Source organism: Triplophysa rosa, linkage group LG10, assembly GCF_024868665.1.
Source record: "Triplophysa rosa linkage group LG10, Trosa_1v2, whole genome shotgun sequence".
NCBI classification, from domain to species: Eukaryota; Metazoa; Chordata; class Actinopteri; order Cypriniformes; family Nemacheilidae; genus Triplophysa; species Triplophysa rosa.
The window spans coordinates 15,046,806-15,063,003 of record NC_079899.1 but is presented as its reverse complement, the minus strand read 5'-3'; the positions used below and the strand labels follow the sequence as shown (position 1 = coordinate 15,063,003).

Sequence of the window (16,198 nt, the reverse complement as noted above, 5' to 3'; positions counted from 1 at the left end):
ACAGTCCAGGCATGTGCATCAACAAGCGATGGTTTCCTTTCCATGCTTGTGATATTGTGTGCAATGCTAAAGTGTATTCTGTGTTAGCTGATCCAGGTCCATCTGTCAGACAGGTTGGATATGTCACTGCTGTATGATGGATCCTGGCTCGGCAGAGGAGCCTATCGCAGCAGATGCTGTTATAGCATAGACACTTAATGGGTGATTGAAATTTAGACAGGAAATTTGATTCATTGACATCAGTAACAGGATGTATCAGTATCAGGATAGCACATTTACTGGAATTTCTTAGAGTACATTGCTAGAATGTGACAGTCTTGTAGTACTTGAGACCGTCATGAGACCTTTTTTTAATTCTTTTAAGTCTCACCTTTGTATTAATCTTATTAGCTGACTTTTTAGCATTAGGGTTATGTGGACCTTTTAAATACATTTTAGCGGTGCTGGTCTGAACTTGGTCTCGACAACAATATTTATGGGATCTCGGGGGTTTCAGGGATTATTTATGTGGCAGTTGTGTATTGAACTAAAAGTATTTTTTCTAAACCTAACCCTGATGTGACCAAAGCATCCCAATAGATTCTGTTGCCACGGTATAGGCCTAAGGTATTTTAGGATATGTGTACACAGTATCCTAAATAGACCGGAAAAAATGTACTAGTTGACTATGAATGTGAAGCTGACGTCACGCCCTATGTTGCATGTTGCAGTGGCGCCGCCATCTTGGGAGGGTAAAACTCCACTGCTATCATTGTTTTGATTTGTACCGTTACTTGTTTCCTTTGATATATGGTGAAATCGAAAGCAAAAGAACCATGGGCTTTTCCTGAACGACTCTGCGTAATGCTATTGCAGTTTTTAACACAGCAAGACCGACCTACCATAGTTATAATTTCCTAATCAAACAAGAAAAACAAAACACTGCATTGAACGCATTAGCAGCCATCCTCCCAAGATGGCGCAACATTCAACGCGGCGTGACGTCGATTAACAAGCTCTATAGGGGCATGATGGTAAATCCTGAGCAATAATCCAGGGCAAACAATTCCTGTGTGTCATGCAGTTTTAATGTAATGAGTTGCACCTTAAACCTCTCCTCTGAAACTGTGTAAATGATGTAGAGTGTGTCACTGTTTGTCTTTAGGTAAACAATGACAGTTTACCCTTCATAGAGGTCTCTGTAATGTTGAAATTACCGAGAAGGCACATACCACAATTCTCTGGGGAGGGGGGTCAAGGAAATTGCATTGTTAAAAATGTACGGCTACTGTATTCTCACAGAGATATTCCTTGAGGCTTAAACATAAACATAGGATTTCAGTGGTGTGTACCTCAGTGAATAACATTTTTTTTCTGTTTTCATCAGCCCATTTCTTTGTATAGGCCTACGTATAGGGAGTTTATAGGCCTACAACCAATACTTGTATATATACTGTACCTATAGAAAACATTGCTTCAACAGATAGCATTTTGCAGTTAGGGGAGACTGGGAATAGTCACAGTTTTTCTCCAGTGATTTCTCCAGTTTTTGGAAGTCTATATAGAGACACTTACCTTAAAATTATGACATTCTGTGACAACATACCCCAACAGTGTCCCAGTCTCCTTTACTACTCCACTCCTGATGACATCTCTGGCTAAAACTGTAGTATTGCATCCTTATGTATCATGAGCTTCTAGATATTTTGTTGTGTCTGACACCTTTGCTAGTAGTGACCGTGAAAGCTATAGATGTCTAGGAAGATGATGACTTAAATTACACACAAAAAAAGATCAGTCAGGGATTCATTCATATTGATAATTAGCTGTTTCATAAGGAGCGGGTTTGAAAAATGACATCCTCTCTGCTCGGCTGAATTTGATGGGTACTCATATTTATAATGACATTCTTGTGCATGTAGATGCACTAAGTACGCATCTCATTCTGCCATCGCTTTGAAATCTCTTTTCAATGATTGATAAACTCCCTCCAACACACGCTTATGGGTGAATGTTCCCATATTCCACACCAAAACTATGTGTAAACTGAGCGAAACTGTAGCAAGAAGATGAAACAGAGCAGAACAACTTATATAACTATTGTCTGTAAGACGTTAAACAATTTGTATTCATTTTGCATAGTTGTACTATAAAAAATCACATAAAATTTGCTTTATGAGTCAATTGAACTTAATTATATAACTAACTTAAAAAAACTGAGTTGTAAAATACTACTAGATATTTTAAGTCAGTTCAATATAATTGAAGTTTAATTGACTCATAAAGCTAATTTAATTTAACTATGAAGCTGTTTAACTTACATTTTAAGTAGATTTTTGACAGTGCTTTATTAATTATGAGCTTTTTGTTTATTATTATGTATTTTTTGTATATTCAAAAAAAATTCTGTCCAAGGTGTTTGCTCTATTTTGTGCCATACCCCTTATATTTTGATAGTTTAATCTGACCCGAGGGGGCATTAAAAGCAAATATTGTACAAATATGTCCTCATACATCACTTTGGGCCATTTCTGTATATAAATTATAATTATAACTGTATAGAAATGTTCCTCATGGCTTTCTACCTTTTCTTTATGGGTTTAATTTAACAGATTGATGACTGAAAGCATACAAGAGGATGTAGATGATGGCTCCAAGATAGCTTCTCCCGCAAACAATATTACAGCTTACCCATGAACCCCTTATACCTCCATAAAACAAACACTACTTACCGTCTCTTGGCATGTAGCTTTAATATACAGACACACATAGTCCCAGACTGACAGCAACTGGGACAATCCCACAGTGGTGCATTAACACTTCACGTCAATTTGACGTCGAGTAATTCCAGGATCGGGTGTGGGTTGCATGGGTCAAAAAGCAACACGCACACACACAACTCAATCATAAAGTCCTTGACCCTGCAGCATCCGGAGGATACATCTCTCGGATCAGCACAGCGGCCCAGCAGATAAGAAATGATGAATGCAGATTGTTCTGTTGCTGACACTATCATCAGTCTATAGTGACTTAGTATCAGCAGGAGTCTACACCCAGGGCACAGAGCTTCATGAGCGATGACCGCTCCCACAGCATCTTCAGCCGTGTACCAAAACCAAATACCGATCCTCTATCAAACCGCCTCCAGAATTGCTGCTTTATCTTTGTCTGCAACTGTACGACAGAAGGAGCCATCAAGTTGCTGCTTTCGGTCTATTAGTATTCCTCAGGAACACGGTCTTTGTTTGGCAGTAAAAATAACACAACATTTGTTGATGGAATTCATTTATTGATATAAGGACCTGTCATGTATTCTGCTCTGTAGTGCAGGGAGTCAGAGAGAACCCAAATGCTGTTTTAATTACTCAAAGACCATACTGAATATTCATGACTATTTTACATTACCTGCCAAAATTTTCGAATTAATATATAGCCGTGTCAGTTCCTTATTTTGATTTGGGGTTTTTTTTATGAAGAAATGATGAAAATATGAAAACTTACTTTCTTCTGTCTAACACAAGAAGATATTTTGAAAAATGTCTCAGTGGTTTTGTGTCCATAAGATGGAAGTCAATGGGGTCCAGTGTTGTTTGATTACCAACGTTGTTCAAAATATATTCTTTTGTGTTCTGCAGAAGAAAGAAAGTCGGTGAGTAAATGATGACAGAATTTTCCTTTTTGGGTGAAGTATCCCTTTAACTGCTCTTATTAACTGCATTTTGCCTTTGTAGTCCATTTAGTTGCTATAATTAACTCTGATAATTGCTGCGCTCAGTTAGCTTATCCAGCATCTTACCAGGTGGCTTTTCCTTTGTCTTACATATTTCATTTGTAATTTATTTGCTGTGGATGTCATGATTGTGGCCAGCCATTCTTTGAGTCCAGCTGGTAAACTCCAAAGGTGTCTTACTCCCACATTTTGATGTATTAATGTTACAATGCCTTTAATCTTTCTCGTTTAAATAACAATTTAAAATGCTCCACTGCACAAACATATTGCATCACACATATCGATCATTTGTCAGATTATGTATCAATAATGCATGATTGCATTCCCCACCAAATCATCAAAATCATATTTGTATTGGGGATTAGTATTTTTTTTATGAAAAAGCCGTCATTAGATCGCTCTTTTTGTCTTCATCTCCTCATAGACTGCACTATTCCAGCACAAGTTCAAAGAATGGAATTATTTATTTGTACATCAGCAGTTTATGAAATAGAGATGCTCTTTTGGCACACAGCCATGCATTCAACCATTTTTCCTCTCATTATTTTTCTCTGTAGCTTATTGTCTTTTTCTCTCTTGATACATATAAAGCCTGAATATGATCAGTTGTTCTAACATATTTTGTTTCAATCAGGGTATTTTGGTGATTGAACTAAAACCTGGTCAAATTTAATTGTGAGATTCTTTTCTGAAATGTATTATTATTTTGTAGCACGTTTATCCATTTTCGCTATGTTGATAGACAAAAACTTTCACACTGCACTACGCAGGAAAGTCTGCTTTTCCCTTGACATATTAAACAATATTCATTGTATGGCAAGCAATATTGCCCTGTCCTTCATTTCAGAACAGTCTAGAAGAGTCAAAAGCTTCTTTGCGACGGAAACAAACCCAAAACACAAATTTGATCAAAGATTTAATGTGGGGGACCTATATTGACCCCACAAATGTTTTAATATTGGCCATGATAAATTATTCCATTTGCTTTTTTACTCATACTTTACTGAGCTAATATTTTAAATAAAATATTAAAATGTTAGGACAAAACATTACTTATTTGTACATTTATTCTCTGAATTGAGTTCCTGCAGAAACCATGTACGATTCTCATAGATGCTTCAAATTCTTTCAAAACAACAAACCAAAACACATCAAAACAAAAATTCTTGTAACCAGACAGTTCTTGGCCACCATTGACTATAGGAAATTTGTCTTTATAGATATTTTGAAGAATGTAGGAAAGCAAACAGTTCTGGGACGCTTTTGACTATTGCAATTTTTCCTACAATGGTGGCCAAGAACTGTTTGGTTACAAGCATTCTTCCAAATATCTTTCTCTGTGTTCATCAAGCAAAGAAATGTATACAGATTTGTAACAACCTGAGGGTGAGTGAATGAAGACAGAAACTGCTGCACCTAGACCAAAAGAAGAAGGGGGTGAAAAAACTGAGGCGTTTAAATTAATTTAAGACAGTATCTTCTACTGTATCTTCATGTATGAATGTTTAGTTTCACCAGTGTCGTGTGTATCCCTCTCTACACATCACTTGCGACACAAGTTTCATTGTGCCAAAAAGATACAGCATTTGCATTCGGATGGCAAGCAATCTCCCAGATAGTCTGTGTGTTTAGGCATCTCTCGCTGAACGCTTTCTCATAGATCAGAAAGCATGGATGGCCATTTCGTAATGATGGAGCGCTTGGACTTTACTGTCTCACGAGAGCAAATTGCTTTCTGATAAGAATGGAGAAGCCGTTCACTCACAGTAGTCATTCACATACAGTACTTAAAATGAGAAATGATTGTGTATGGAGGAGAATGCGAAATCTCTTCGTAGACCATAATGGAAGAAACTAACAAGATACCATCCACTAAATGGAGCTGATTATGTGTGACCATGTGGGTAGGTGCATGCTGTCCTCTAACCATTTCTCTATTGCCATTTTCATCTCAATCAAAACTAAATTAATAGGGGTGGCGTTTACGCGGTTCATACAAGGGACCATGGAAATTCACCCTTGGGTATGTTTGGATTATTGAGATTGAATCAAAGAATTTATGAAGTCCAAATGATTCCATTCACAGCGATGTGTCCTTTTATGACCTATGGCAGACACTTCCAGAAGGAATTTAAGAAAAACATGCTTTCCTAAAGAGATTTATTTTGCCCCATCTTTTAATCAAAACCAATTTCAACTGAGTGGAGTTCTGTGATTGAGTGAAATCCACAATTGAAGTTTTGCTGTCGGTTAGATAATCTCATCTGCAAAGGAAACAAAACTCTTGGGGTTTTTGTTAATTTAGAGGCAAAACAGTGTTCTCTGAAAATCAACACTAATTCATAATTGCAATATTAGAATCCTCAGAAAAAAGCCCCTAGAAAGCATTTTTGGAATTCTGAAATATGTTGGAAGGTCTGTTTCAAAATGAAGATTCAAAGAGAATGTCACTGTCTTCCTCTACTTTCTCAAGACTGCCATTACTCCTTTGCTAGTCATCTTAAAGCATTTGCCTGGGGGATTAAAATGCACATAATAAGTGTATGTTGAAACATCGCTGTCTTCTATATGTGTTTTCTTTGCACTCATACTGCACGGCATTCCAATGCATTTTCACTTGGTCTACATTGTTACTTATGAGAACATTATTTCTCCCTCAGTGGTATATAATGTGGAATGATATGTTGTCCTTGTCATTTCTGATTTGATAAATGCTCCATTCTCTGCTAATGGGGGTTTTCTCACAGCTTTACTACACCATCAAAGGTCTCGGAGGCTTTTACAGCTGTGTAACCTTGAGTAGGATTAAAACAACCAAACATTCTCCCTCCAGTAAGATGTATGCAATGATGTATCAGCTTTACTGTGGCTAATTGCTAGCACAATCGCTTCTAATGATATTGATGCCTCTTGAATTTTACTGGGACCCAGATAAGTAAAACCTAACGAAAGCCTTTAAATGAAACATAAACCGTCACCATCAAATAAAACGTGTGGTAAAATAGCAATAGATTTCAAGGTTCCTGTATGTTTCTAAAATAAAAAATAAACAGGGTTACATAACTTTAAACAAAATACTCATTTCTTATGACCTATCATGTAAAGACTTATATATTTTAAGAGTTCATGTGCAAAAACCGATAACTTTATGCATTTTAAAAATCATGTTTTTATTGTGCATTCCAAGTCAAAACTGCAGTTAAGTTAATGTCAGGCAGCCGGATGTTATCGCAAAAATAAGCCCCGACATTGTCACATTTGACATATGTTATTAAAAGACATATTTAAATGGTTAAAAAAAAACTGTCAAAATGATTTGCTGCATCCGGGTTACCATGTTATTATTTTTGAGAGGTTGTTATCTGGGAATAACAAACCTGCAAATGTCTCGACTGGCCAATCAGAATCCAGCATTCCAAGGAGCCGTGTAATAAGTGATAATAACTCAAAAGCTATTAACTAACAGCTAACTTACACAATAAAACACAATAAAAAAGCAATAACATAATAAAAACATGATTTTTAAGAAAATTATCTGTTTTTGCTAATAAATTCTTCATTTAAATAATCAATATTACAAATTGAAAACCGATTTAGATACTTCAGGGTCATAGGTCATCTTAGTAAAAGGATATGGCCCCTCGACCTCCTGATTGGGCATTGGAGAAACATGTTTATCCTGAAATGCTTTTAAAATATTACATTTTTTAAGTTAAAATGTTTAGAAAACGTTAAAAAAAAAGTTCTTCTAAACTAAAAAAAAGTTATCTAAACTAAACTAATAAAAGTTTCTTGAAAAATAATGCATTGTAAATTATGTAAAAAGTATCATCAAAATACAGTATCGAATGAATTGTGATGTATAGAGTATGTCAAACAAACAAAAAAATCAAGAGGGTTTTGGAATGAATTGATATATTGCACTCAAGTGTGAATAGGCTGCCACCTTGTGGATGGTTCATGACGTAGCATTGCATTACTAAACGAACAGTCTTTTCAGATATTTTTATCGTAAGACTTCATTTGAGCCCTTGCAGCCAATTTGTCAGGTTACAAAGATTTGTATCTCCAAGCCATCTTTTATAACGTACAGTCAATTTGGTCAGAGAAGACCAAGCCTATTAATGGCAACTGATGACAGGCAGGGATCTTCATAATTTAGGAGCTCCAGACAGATCAGACCACCCTGGGACCCTCCTGTGTGAAATATTAATCGTGTTCACATTAAAACAGGTTATGGCTGTACAAGTTTAGACCAATGCATTTTTATTTATTTTTCCAATAAGCAAATCCAGTGAAAATAGTTTAATTCTCCTCAGACATACCTAGACTTACGCTTGCTTTTCCATGACAAAAATAATCATCAGGAAAAATGCCATACTTTGGTCCCATTCTTAGGGAAAGATGTTTCCGCATTTATTTGACTAACCAATAACTGTCTGTCTTGTTCATTCTCTCCCTTGGTTACTCCACCTTTAATCCTCCTAGTATGGCCTGTTAAACTAACGGTTTAGCTTGCTGACAAAATGTTTATATGCTCTCCTACTTGTAAATCGCTTTGGATAAAAGCGTCTGCCAAATTAATAAATGTCAATGTTTTTAAATTAGGCAGGCACTTCAGCATAGCACGAAGAGCAATTTTGGGAATAGGATTTTTATCTTCGTGGTAAAGTGATTGACAAATTGTGAAATCGCACCACTAATCTCCGATATTGAGGCTCGCTGGACCTCACACAAGCACAGATGTGTCAGCTGTCTCAGAGATGAACGTGCGCAGGTCAGAGTCGGACAGAGACACTGAAGATTAACAAGCCTCCTGAGGTGCTTTAGAGTACCCAGTGTCGCCAGGGCTGTGCCATCCGAGCACTTATTTAAAGTCAGCGAAGATATCCAAGGCAAACAACTCTGTTGAAAAAAACAGCATATGCTGGGTTAGGTATGTTTTGATGCTGGTTTGACCATCTTAAACCAGCACATGACCATTTTAAACCAACACAAACCAGCATATGCTGTTTTTTTCCAACAGGAAGACGTAGCAAGTTTTTGCAAATCTGTCACATTTTGCCTTTTGTAATACAATGGACTTCGTTTGTCTTTTCCCAATAGTTTTCCAGAAATGCGTGTCGATTAGACAAAAATCCAAACAAACATATGGATCCAAACCTCCTGCGGTAGTTGAATTACGGCCATTGATTCACTAAACACGCACTTCACGTGTATTTTCTAACACTTTAATGTCACCGGTATACTCACTTAGTATTAAGTTTAATTTCGTGACACATGTGCAACAATGCAAACTTCACACATGTACCGCTATTATTGACGGAAGTGACGCAGTCTTTACGCGACTCGAGACGTTGGCCGCGCATTGTACGGGAAAATTCAAACGAGTTTAAAAGGTGAGGGCGTTGTTTTTATTCTTATCTTGGATGATGTCTCAATATAACCGATCTAACTATGTATTATGTTGCTCATTGGTTCGTAGTCGATTGCTTTGCACGGGTTGTCGTTTCAAAAGGTTTTCAAGGGGTTGCTGTCGCGTGAGCTCACAGTAATTTAGATTTTTACAGCAAACAATTATTGGATTGGTTTATGAAGCTTTTCAACGTTGTTTTACAATGTTGTGTAGATTTTATTATTGTTGAAACTCTATACTACGAACTTGTAGTTGTATCATCTAGATAATTGTCGTTGTTTTTAACTCCAGAGCAAAGAATCATCAAACTGCACACATTTTCTTTCTTTAAAAATATGAAACTCTTTTTGTTTCTTGTTCGGATCTTGTTATAGGACTTTGCTGAGAGCATGGATTATTACGATCGGTACAATTTGATTGACAGCCTCCTAACACAGTAACACAATGCATCATCTACTAGACAACCATTTTACCGTTCCTCAAGCCCCTAAAGCTGCTAACATGATCACACCAGTGAAAACGTTGCCCGAAACGGGTCACCACTGGGCAAAAGGTGTAACTAGGTCAGGCAGAAAGCTGTCAAACCGAGATGTGTTGGTGATGAATTCCACAACCCAGAATCCTGAAGAAAACAGTCCAAATATTCCCTGTGAACTCAGCAGTATTAATGCTGCAGAGATGGCTCTTCCGGATAAAGCTGACCTGATGCTGAAGAAGCCCACCGATACACCAGCGAAAATTTTTGCCAGGATGAAAGCAAAAGTTCATAAGGATAATGCTGTGAGTCATGGAGTAGCTTCTGATCATGAGATGTGTAAAAGTATCCCGCCAATCTCCAAGACCCAGAACCCACAAATGGATAACACCAACCAGGAGACATATGTGTTAGCCCTCTCTCCTCCACAGTCACCCACAGGAGCTTCACAGGATGAAGAGATGGTGCCTGACAGTGACAGACAAGATGACAAATCATTCTCTGGTTAGTTTTCCATTTTCATGTCATACTGATACAGAGCAGAGATTGCTGTAATTAAATTCTACTAATCTTACATTTTGTAATCATCATGTGTGTATCTAGAGGCATATGTTTTACTGGAGAAGAAGCCCCAGGAGGTCTTTACAGAGCTGCAGTCGAAACGAAAACAAATGCCAGAGATGAATCTTTATAACAGACATCAACGTATGATTTTAATGTTTTTTGTACCCCAACAAATGCCATTGTTCAACATGTGTGGTAGTGTGCGACCCAATACATTTTTCAATACATGTTTGTTATTTTTAAGAACCCACAGTGTTGTTGGAAAGGGTGGTTCTGGATGAGACGTTAGCTCAGCTTCAGCAAAAGCCAATGCATTTTGCCAGTGGTTCAAAGGACGTCAAAGGTATGATGTTGTTTTACTTTTCACAGTTGTTTAGATTTGGCCCTGGACACGGTAATGACTGTGACTTACTAAGGGACTTACAGTATGTTATGTTCACAGTTCATTCATTGGACCTAGTGAAAGGAGGGACCAAAAACGATTGGAACAACAACACAAAGATCAAATTCCTTTATCCATTTATACTGAATCATCAATGGTAACAGCTCTGTAATGTGTTATTGCAGGTGGCTGTGTTGTATTTGGTGAGAAGAGCATTGTGACTGATTCAACAATTCAAGACAATGAAGAAGGCTTCCAAATGGATGTTTCCAGCAGTCCTGAATCTCATGTCCTCGGCCAATTCGAGTCGCAGTCAGAGTGCACAGAATATGATCCCCCTCACAATCTTCTGGACGATCCTCTCCTGCAACTCTCTCCTCGTGTTTTGATCCCACGAAAGAAAGTGCCGGTGTATCAGTCTAAACAACAAGCTAGACAAATGGACGTAGTTCCACATGAAGGATTTGATGTAAGTAAACAAAATGAGCTTTATTTAGTAATAATTTAAACTCTGCGGAAAAAGCATTTTTTTATTGTTTCGGTGTATTAACACATTCTTGCCTTTTTAGGTGGAAGGTATTCATTTGAGAGATTGGGTCTTGAAGCTGCTCAACAAAGATCTTGTGGTTGATGGTATTCGCGTGTAAGATATTACCTTCTTAATTTCTTCTTAAATGTGTGCTGTTTTTGTGTCTTTGCTGAAAAACGGACATTTATTTTTTGTACATTCAGAGACACAACGGTTCCCTGGCACAGCAGTTTTATCACTGAAAGAATCGCAAGTAATGTGCTTAAAACATCATCTGGCAGAACCTATGTCCTCATCGGAAAAATGGCCAAACATCCCAATTCACGTAAGAGTTTTTATTTTTAAGTCAGTCTAGTGTGGTTTACTTGAGTTAACAGTTTGGTATTTTCCCTACAGCATTTCCATCATGGTTTTTAAAGAAGTTTCTTTTTGGGATTCCAAAAATGTGGAGAGAGTACCTGAATACGTTTCTGAATGACCATGCTGGGTATGTTGCATCTGTTGCATCTGTGACTTCTACTCAATTTCTGAAAACCAATTGCATATTTCTTCATGATTACTTACTTATTCTGTTTTTAATTTAGATTCCAGAAAACTATAAAAGACAACAACAATGTGAATCATTCTAAAGCCAGAAATCAACAGACCACCAAAAAGTCAACACCCAAACATTCCAAGCTTCAAAACACCAAGACTTGTGAGTAGATAATTTCAACATTTACTTTTAAATTAACTATTTTTACTGGGTTACTGACATTGCATGCACACATTTATTGCATTGTGTATCGCAAAGTTGACGTCTAGCTGCTTGTAGAGACCCTTGGCATTCACAATTTGATTTGTGCTCCAGCTCCCATCACACCCACTGACAGTGTCCTGCAGGGTAGTGCAAAAGTTTCACGCAGTGGCAGAACCATCAAGCCTCCGTTGGAATACTGGAAAGGAGGGAGGATTGTTATGGATTCTGGCATGAATGTCACCATCCATGAGGACTACAGTACCTCAGCATTACCCACAGTAGCCTACTCTTCATATTTAATGTCTTTGGGCTTCAGTGACATTTACTAAGTTTATATTTATTGTTGGAACAAGGCTGTTTTTAAAATGTATTTTGTTTTATTTTTGCAGCCCAAGAAGCCAATAACCCCAGCAACATTACAAACCATGAATAAATCATTAATGCCTGAAACTTTTGAAAGAGGTGTGTAATGGGTCATCATTTTACCAGTAATTTACTAGTACATTTACTTTTTAATTGCAAATGTTACTTTTTTGGTTTTACTAAAGGGAAGCATAACACATTTAGCAGTGAAGATGAAATGTCAGTCCCGGTGAGAAAAATCAAGCTACGTTCCAAATCCCAAAAGAAGGTCCCGTCTCAAAACAATCCACTTCCAGCACAGAGCACCATGCCGTTGAAAACTGCACGAGCCAAGAAAGGATCCCAGACTGTTGCCCCCAACTCCAGTCATACAGCAAAACTAAAAGCTACAGAATACAGCAGGCCTCAGAGAACCTCAATGAGGAAAAAAGAGTTGGGTTCGAGAGAAGAAATCTCTGCTCGCTCAGGGTCAGAGATGCCTAAGAATTACATGGACAACAATGAGGCAAATGCTTTGTTTGGTCAAAATGCTCATTGCTCGCCTGGAGAAGAAATGTCTTCCGATGAACAAGGTCAGAAAGCAAAGCGTAACAGCAGGACCTCCCAAAAACAAAAGCAGGGAGAACTGCGCTCCAATCCGCATGCCAGCCTGCACACCAGTTCCTTACGGCGAAGCTCTCGCATAGGTTCCAGAGTTCAGAACTCCACTGACTCAAACAGCTCATTTGCATCTCCGGACCCTCCAAAAAGAAGTAGAGGAAAAGGATCTGCAGACCGTAAACGAATAACTAAACCTAAAAAAGCTGATGTCCTAACCTCCCTGCCGCAGAACTCTACCAGTCATGAGGAAGAAAATGAACACGATTTAGTTAAGCGTTTACGTCGACCAACAAAGGTCTTGCGGAAATATTCTAATTTTGTTGAATTTGCCTCAGATAGCGATGATCATGAAGACCGAGGACAGCAAGGCCAGACAGCCAAGCTTATGTCGAAGAGGACGAGACAAAAGAAAGTGTCATTAGATAAGCGGGAACCTAAAACAAAGGGACACTTGGCATCGTTTGAGGATGTGCATTCTAAGCAGTCTGAAGATGAAGAAAGTGTTCAACATAATGTGACAAATAACAGACGTACGAAGAAGTCTGAGGTGGGAAGAGCAACACAGACAGAACATAAGCCACAGACAGAACAGATCAATACGGATGAACAGGATGCATTGGATGGAAAATGGACAGAAGAAGAGCTTCAGAAACTGCATGAGTAAGTTTCAATAAAAATGTGTATTAAAAATGACCAGTTAAGCATTAACAAAGAATACTTTTAATACTTGGAGATGTTTAAAGATCATACTGATAGTCATTGGGTTTCTTTCTTTGTGCAGGGCAGTGAACTCATTACCCAAGCACCAAAGTGGTTACTGGGTGAATGTTGCATATGTTGTTGGTACTCGTTCAGCTGATGAGTGTCAGGAACAGTATAATGCCCATCAGAAGTCCAACAGAAGATCCAGAAAAAGAGCGCAGAAGAAACCAGCGGCAACTGAGGAACCAGGTACATACTGTACATTGCAGATAGATGGCAGATCTTGATAGTTTGCTTGCAGTCCAAATAGGAAAGAATGCCTTTGTTTTGCTCACAGGAAAGGAAATTGTTGAAATAACTGCTAAAACTGGAACGCTTAAAAGGAGACAGCAGATAAGATATTTTTTGGAGCACATGCCCAAAGATGACCATGATGACGTTTTTGCCGGCTCACCTATGCAAAATAAACAAATCAAGGTAGCTTTGATTTTCATTGATTCAGAGCCATGTTTTGAAGGACAAAGGGCTGATGAAAGATTAAATCTGAATGTGCACTTTTTACCCTCTCTTTGTAGTTGCCGGTGTTTTCTGCAAATGGAGATGAGGAAGATTTTAGCCAGCTTCAGGATCCTCAGACGCCGAGTTCTAGCATGGCTTTGGCTGTTAAAACCCCTCAGTGTCTTCATATCAGCCCAGGAATGCTAGGATCTATTAATAAGTATGTTTGTTTATAGCTGGACTACCAAAGCTTTTCATGCTTTTCCAGATGCAGTGTGCACTTTTAAGACATACAGTACTGTCTTTTTGAGAGAATTTTTGTCATTTTAATGCAGATGTCTAACTTGGATATTTAAATAAGTTGTTTTAACTTGATTGATTGTGCTTTTTAAAGGAACAACATGGACAAGTACATTTTCCATCTCCAGAAGAACCGAAAAGGGCATAAACAGGGCAAAAAGGCTGCACCAATGGTAACAATAAAGACATTTCCTAACAATAAAGTCAGATTTGTTAAACATGTTCATTATGGTTTTTTATGCTAATATTATCTCATGTGTTATGTATCATAAAATAACAGAAAAATATTTTTTACAGCATTTTTAGTCTTGGTGAAAGGTTTATTTATTTACTTTGAACTGAACTAAGATTTTGAAGCAGATATTAACTAAAAATAATGATGTAAAAGTATTGTTTGTTAGTTAATGCTAACTAGTGTGTAGGGTAATGTTAAAGTTTACAATTTTATTGTGCTTTACCACTTATGTTTTATTAAATAAAAGGAAAGTGTTCTGTATCAAAAACCAATGATCAAAATGTAATAAATATTTTTCTTTTTGTTGAATGCCAAGCTCACACCAACCCCAGCAGACAGGAAGACCCTAAAGAGATGTGTTGGTATGTAAATGTGTTCTATTATATAACTATAAAGCAGTGCATTGGTTTGTAGATTGTGTTTATATACATGTTTGTTACTCATTGGTTTAATATATACTTCTGTTATTTCATCAGCTGAAGATGAGGACTTTGTTGTCTGGAATATGCTCTCTGATAAGGATATTCCATCATCCAGAGCCGATGACAGTGATGAGGAAGATGATTATTTTATGGAATACTGCTGAATTTTGTTGTGTAGTTTTTGTAAAATGTTTATTAATGACAGTTCTAATTACGAGTGTAATGTTGCAGAACAGTGTTGTCCATCACACTATTTTACCATTTTTTAGCATTTGGTTACAACATTTGGTTGTTTTAAAGTGCTTTTTGATTTGTGTTGTAAAACTTTGGCTTAAGTATCAGATAATCAAAAGTATGCTGTTTTTTTTACATAAAACTTCTGAAATTCTATTTCATAAAGACATATTGCCTGAGTGGATGGTATTTAATTAACACCTTATTTAAGGTACATGCAAACAAATCAACATACAACAGTATAAATAAGTTCTATACATGTTTTGGCTTTAACAACTGTAAAAGCAGTGTTGTTAGATGTTTTGTAGCTTTTAAATAAGTAAACCAATACAATGTATGAACAAATAAATGGAAAATACTTGACCTTTCTCTTTTAATTATACTTAAGTGTTTTTATAGGTATATAGTGTATTTAGCTGTGTGCTGCTGAAGCTATTTGATTTATTAATCTTTATTACACTTTGATGAGAATTAACACATTTACGGACAAAGGTTGTGGCTAAAATTTAGGACTGTCAAACGATTAATTGCATTCAGAATAAAAGTTTGTGTTAACATATATGTCTATGTACTGTGCATATTTATTTTGTATTCATATCTACAAACACATACCCATGAATACATATTTAGGAATTAATAATGTATTTATTTCTATTTTCCAATAATTGAACTTTTTCATATATATAAATGTTTATTAATTTTTAGATTTTTCTTAACTATATGCATGCATGCGTATGTGCTAATAAATACAAAATTAGTATGCACAGTACACAGATATATATTATGTAAACACAAACTTTTATTCTGGATGCGATTAATCGTTTGACAGCCCTAAATTTATTAATGATTAAATCATTATTATTTGGCCTGTCTGGTAGATAGATCTATAGGGTTAAGTATTCTGGTTAAATTAGATTTCTCTCATAACCAAGAGAGGCAATAGCTTGAAAGAAGACAGATGTTAATGTGGCCACAGTCAATCTCTACTATCTGTATAACACTAGGTGTATAAAATTTGCTGTTACAGAAT

At 36.9% G+C, this 16,198-nt stretch overlaps 1 protein-coding gene across 1 annotated transcript; it reads left to right on the top strand.

The window, feature by feature from the left end:
• The first annotated feature begins 9,030 nt into the window (after nucleotides 1-9,030).
• mis18bp1 (MIS18 binding protein 1) lies at nucleotides 9,031-15,700 on the top strand. Its single transcript, XM_057343881.1, has 18 exons — nucleotides 9,031-9,108; nucleotides 9,500-10,104; nucleotides 10,204-10,305; nucleotides 10,409-10,507; nucleotides 10,732-11,015; nucleotides 11,116-11,189; nucleotides 11,279-11,400; nucleotides 11,472-11,562; nucleotides 11,660-11,772; nucleotides 11,926-12,092; nucleotides 12,204-12,276; nucleotides 12,363-13,437; nucleotides 13,559-13,728; nucleotides 13,817-13,956; nucleotides 14,055-14,197; nucleotides 14,372-14,450; nucleotides 14,829-14,874; nucleotides 14,989-15,700. Exons 2-18 carry the CDS (start codon nucleotides 9,570-9,572, stop codon nucleotides 15,096-15,098), a joined length of 3,423 nt encoding a protein of 1,140 aa, XP_057199864.1. The 5' UTR covers nucleotides 9,031-9,108; nucleotides 9,500-9,569; the 3' UTR covers nucleotides 15,099-15,700.
• Nucleotides 15,701-16,198: the final 498 nt, after the last annotated feature.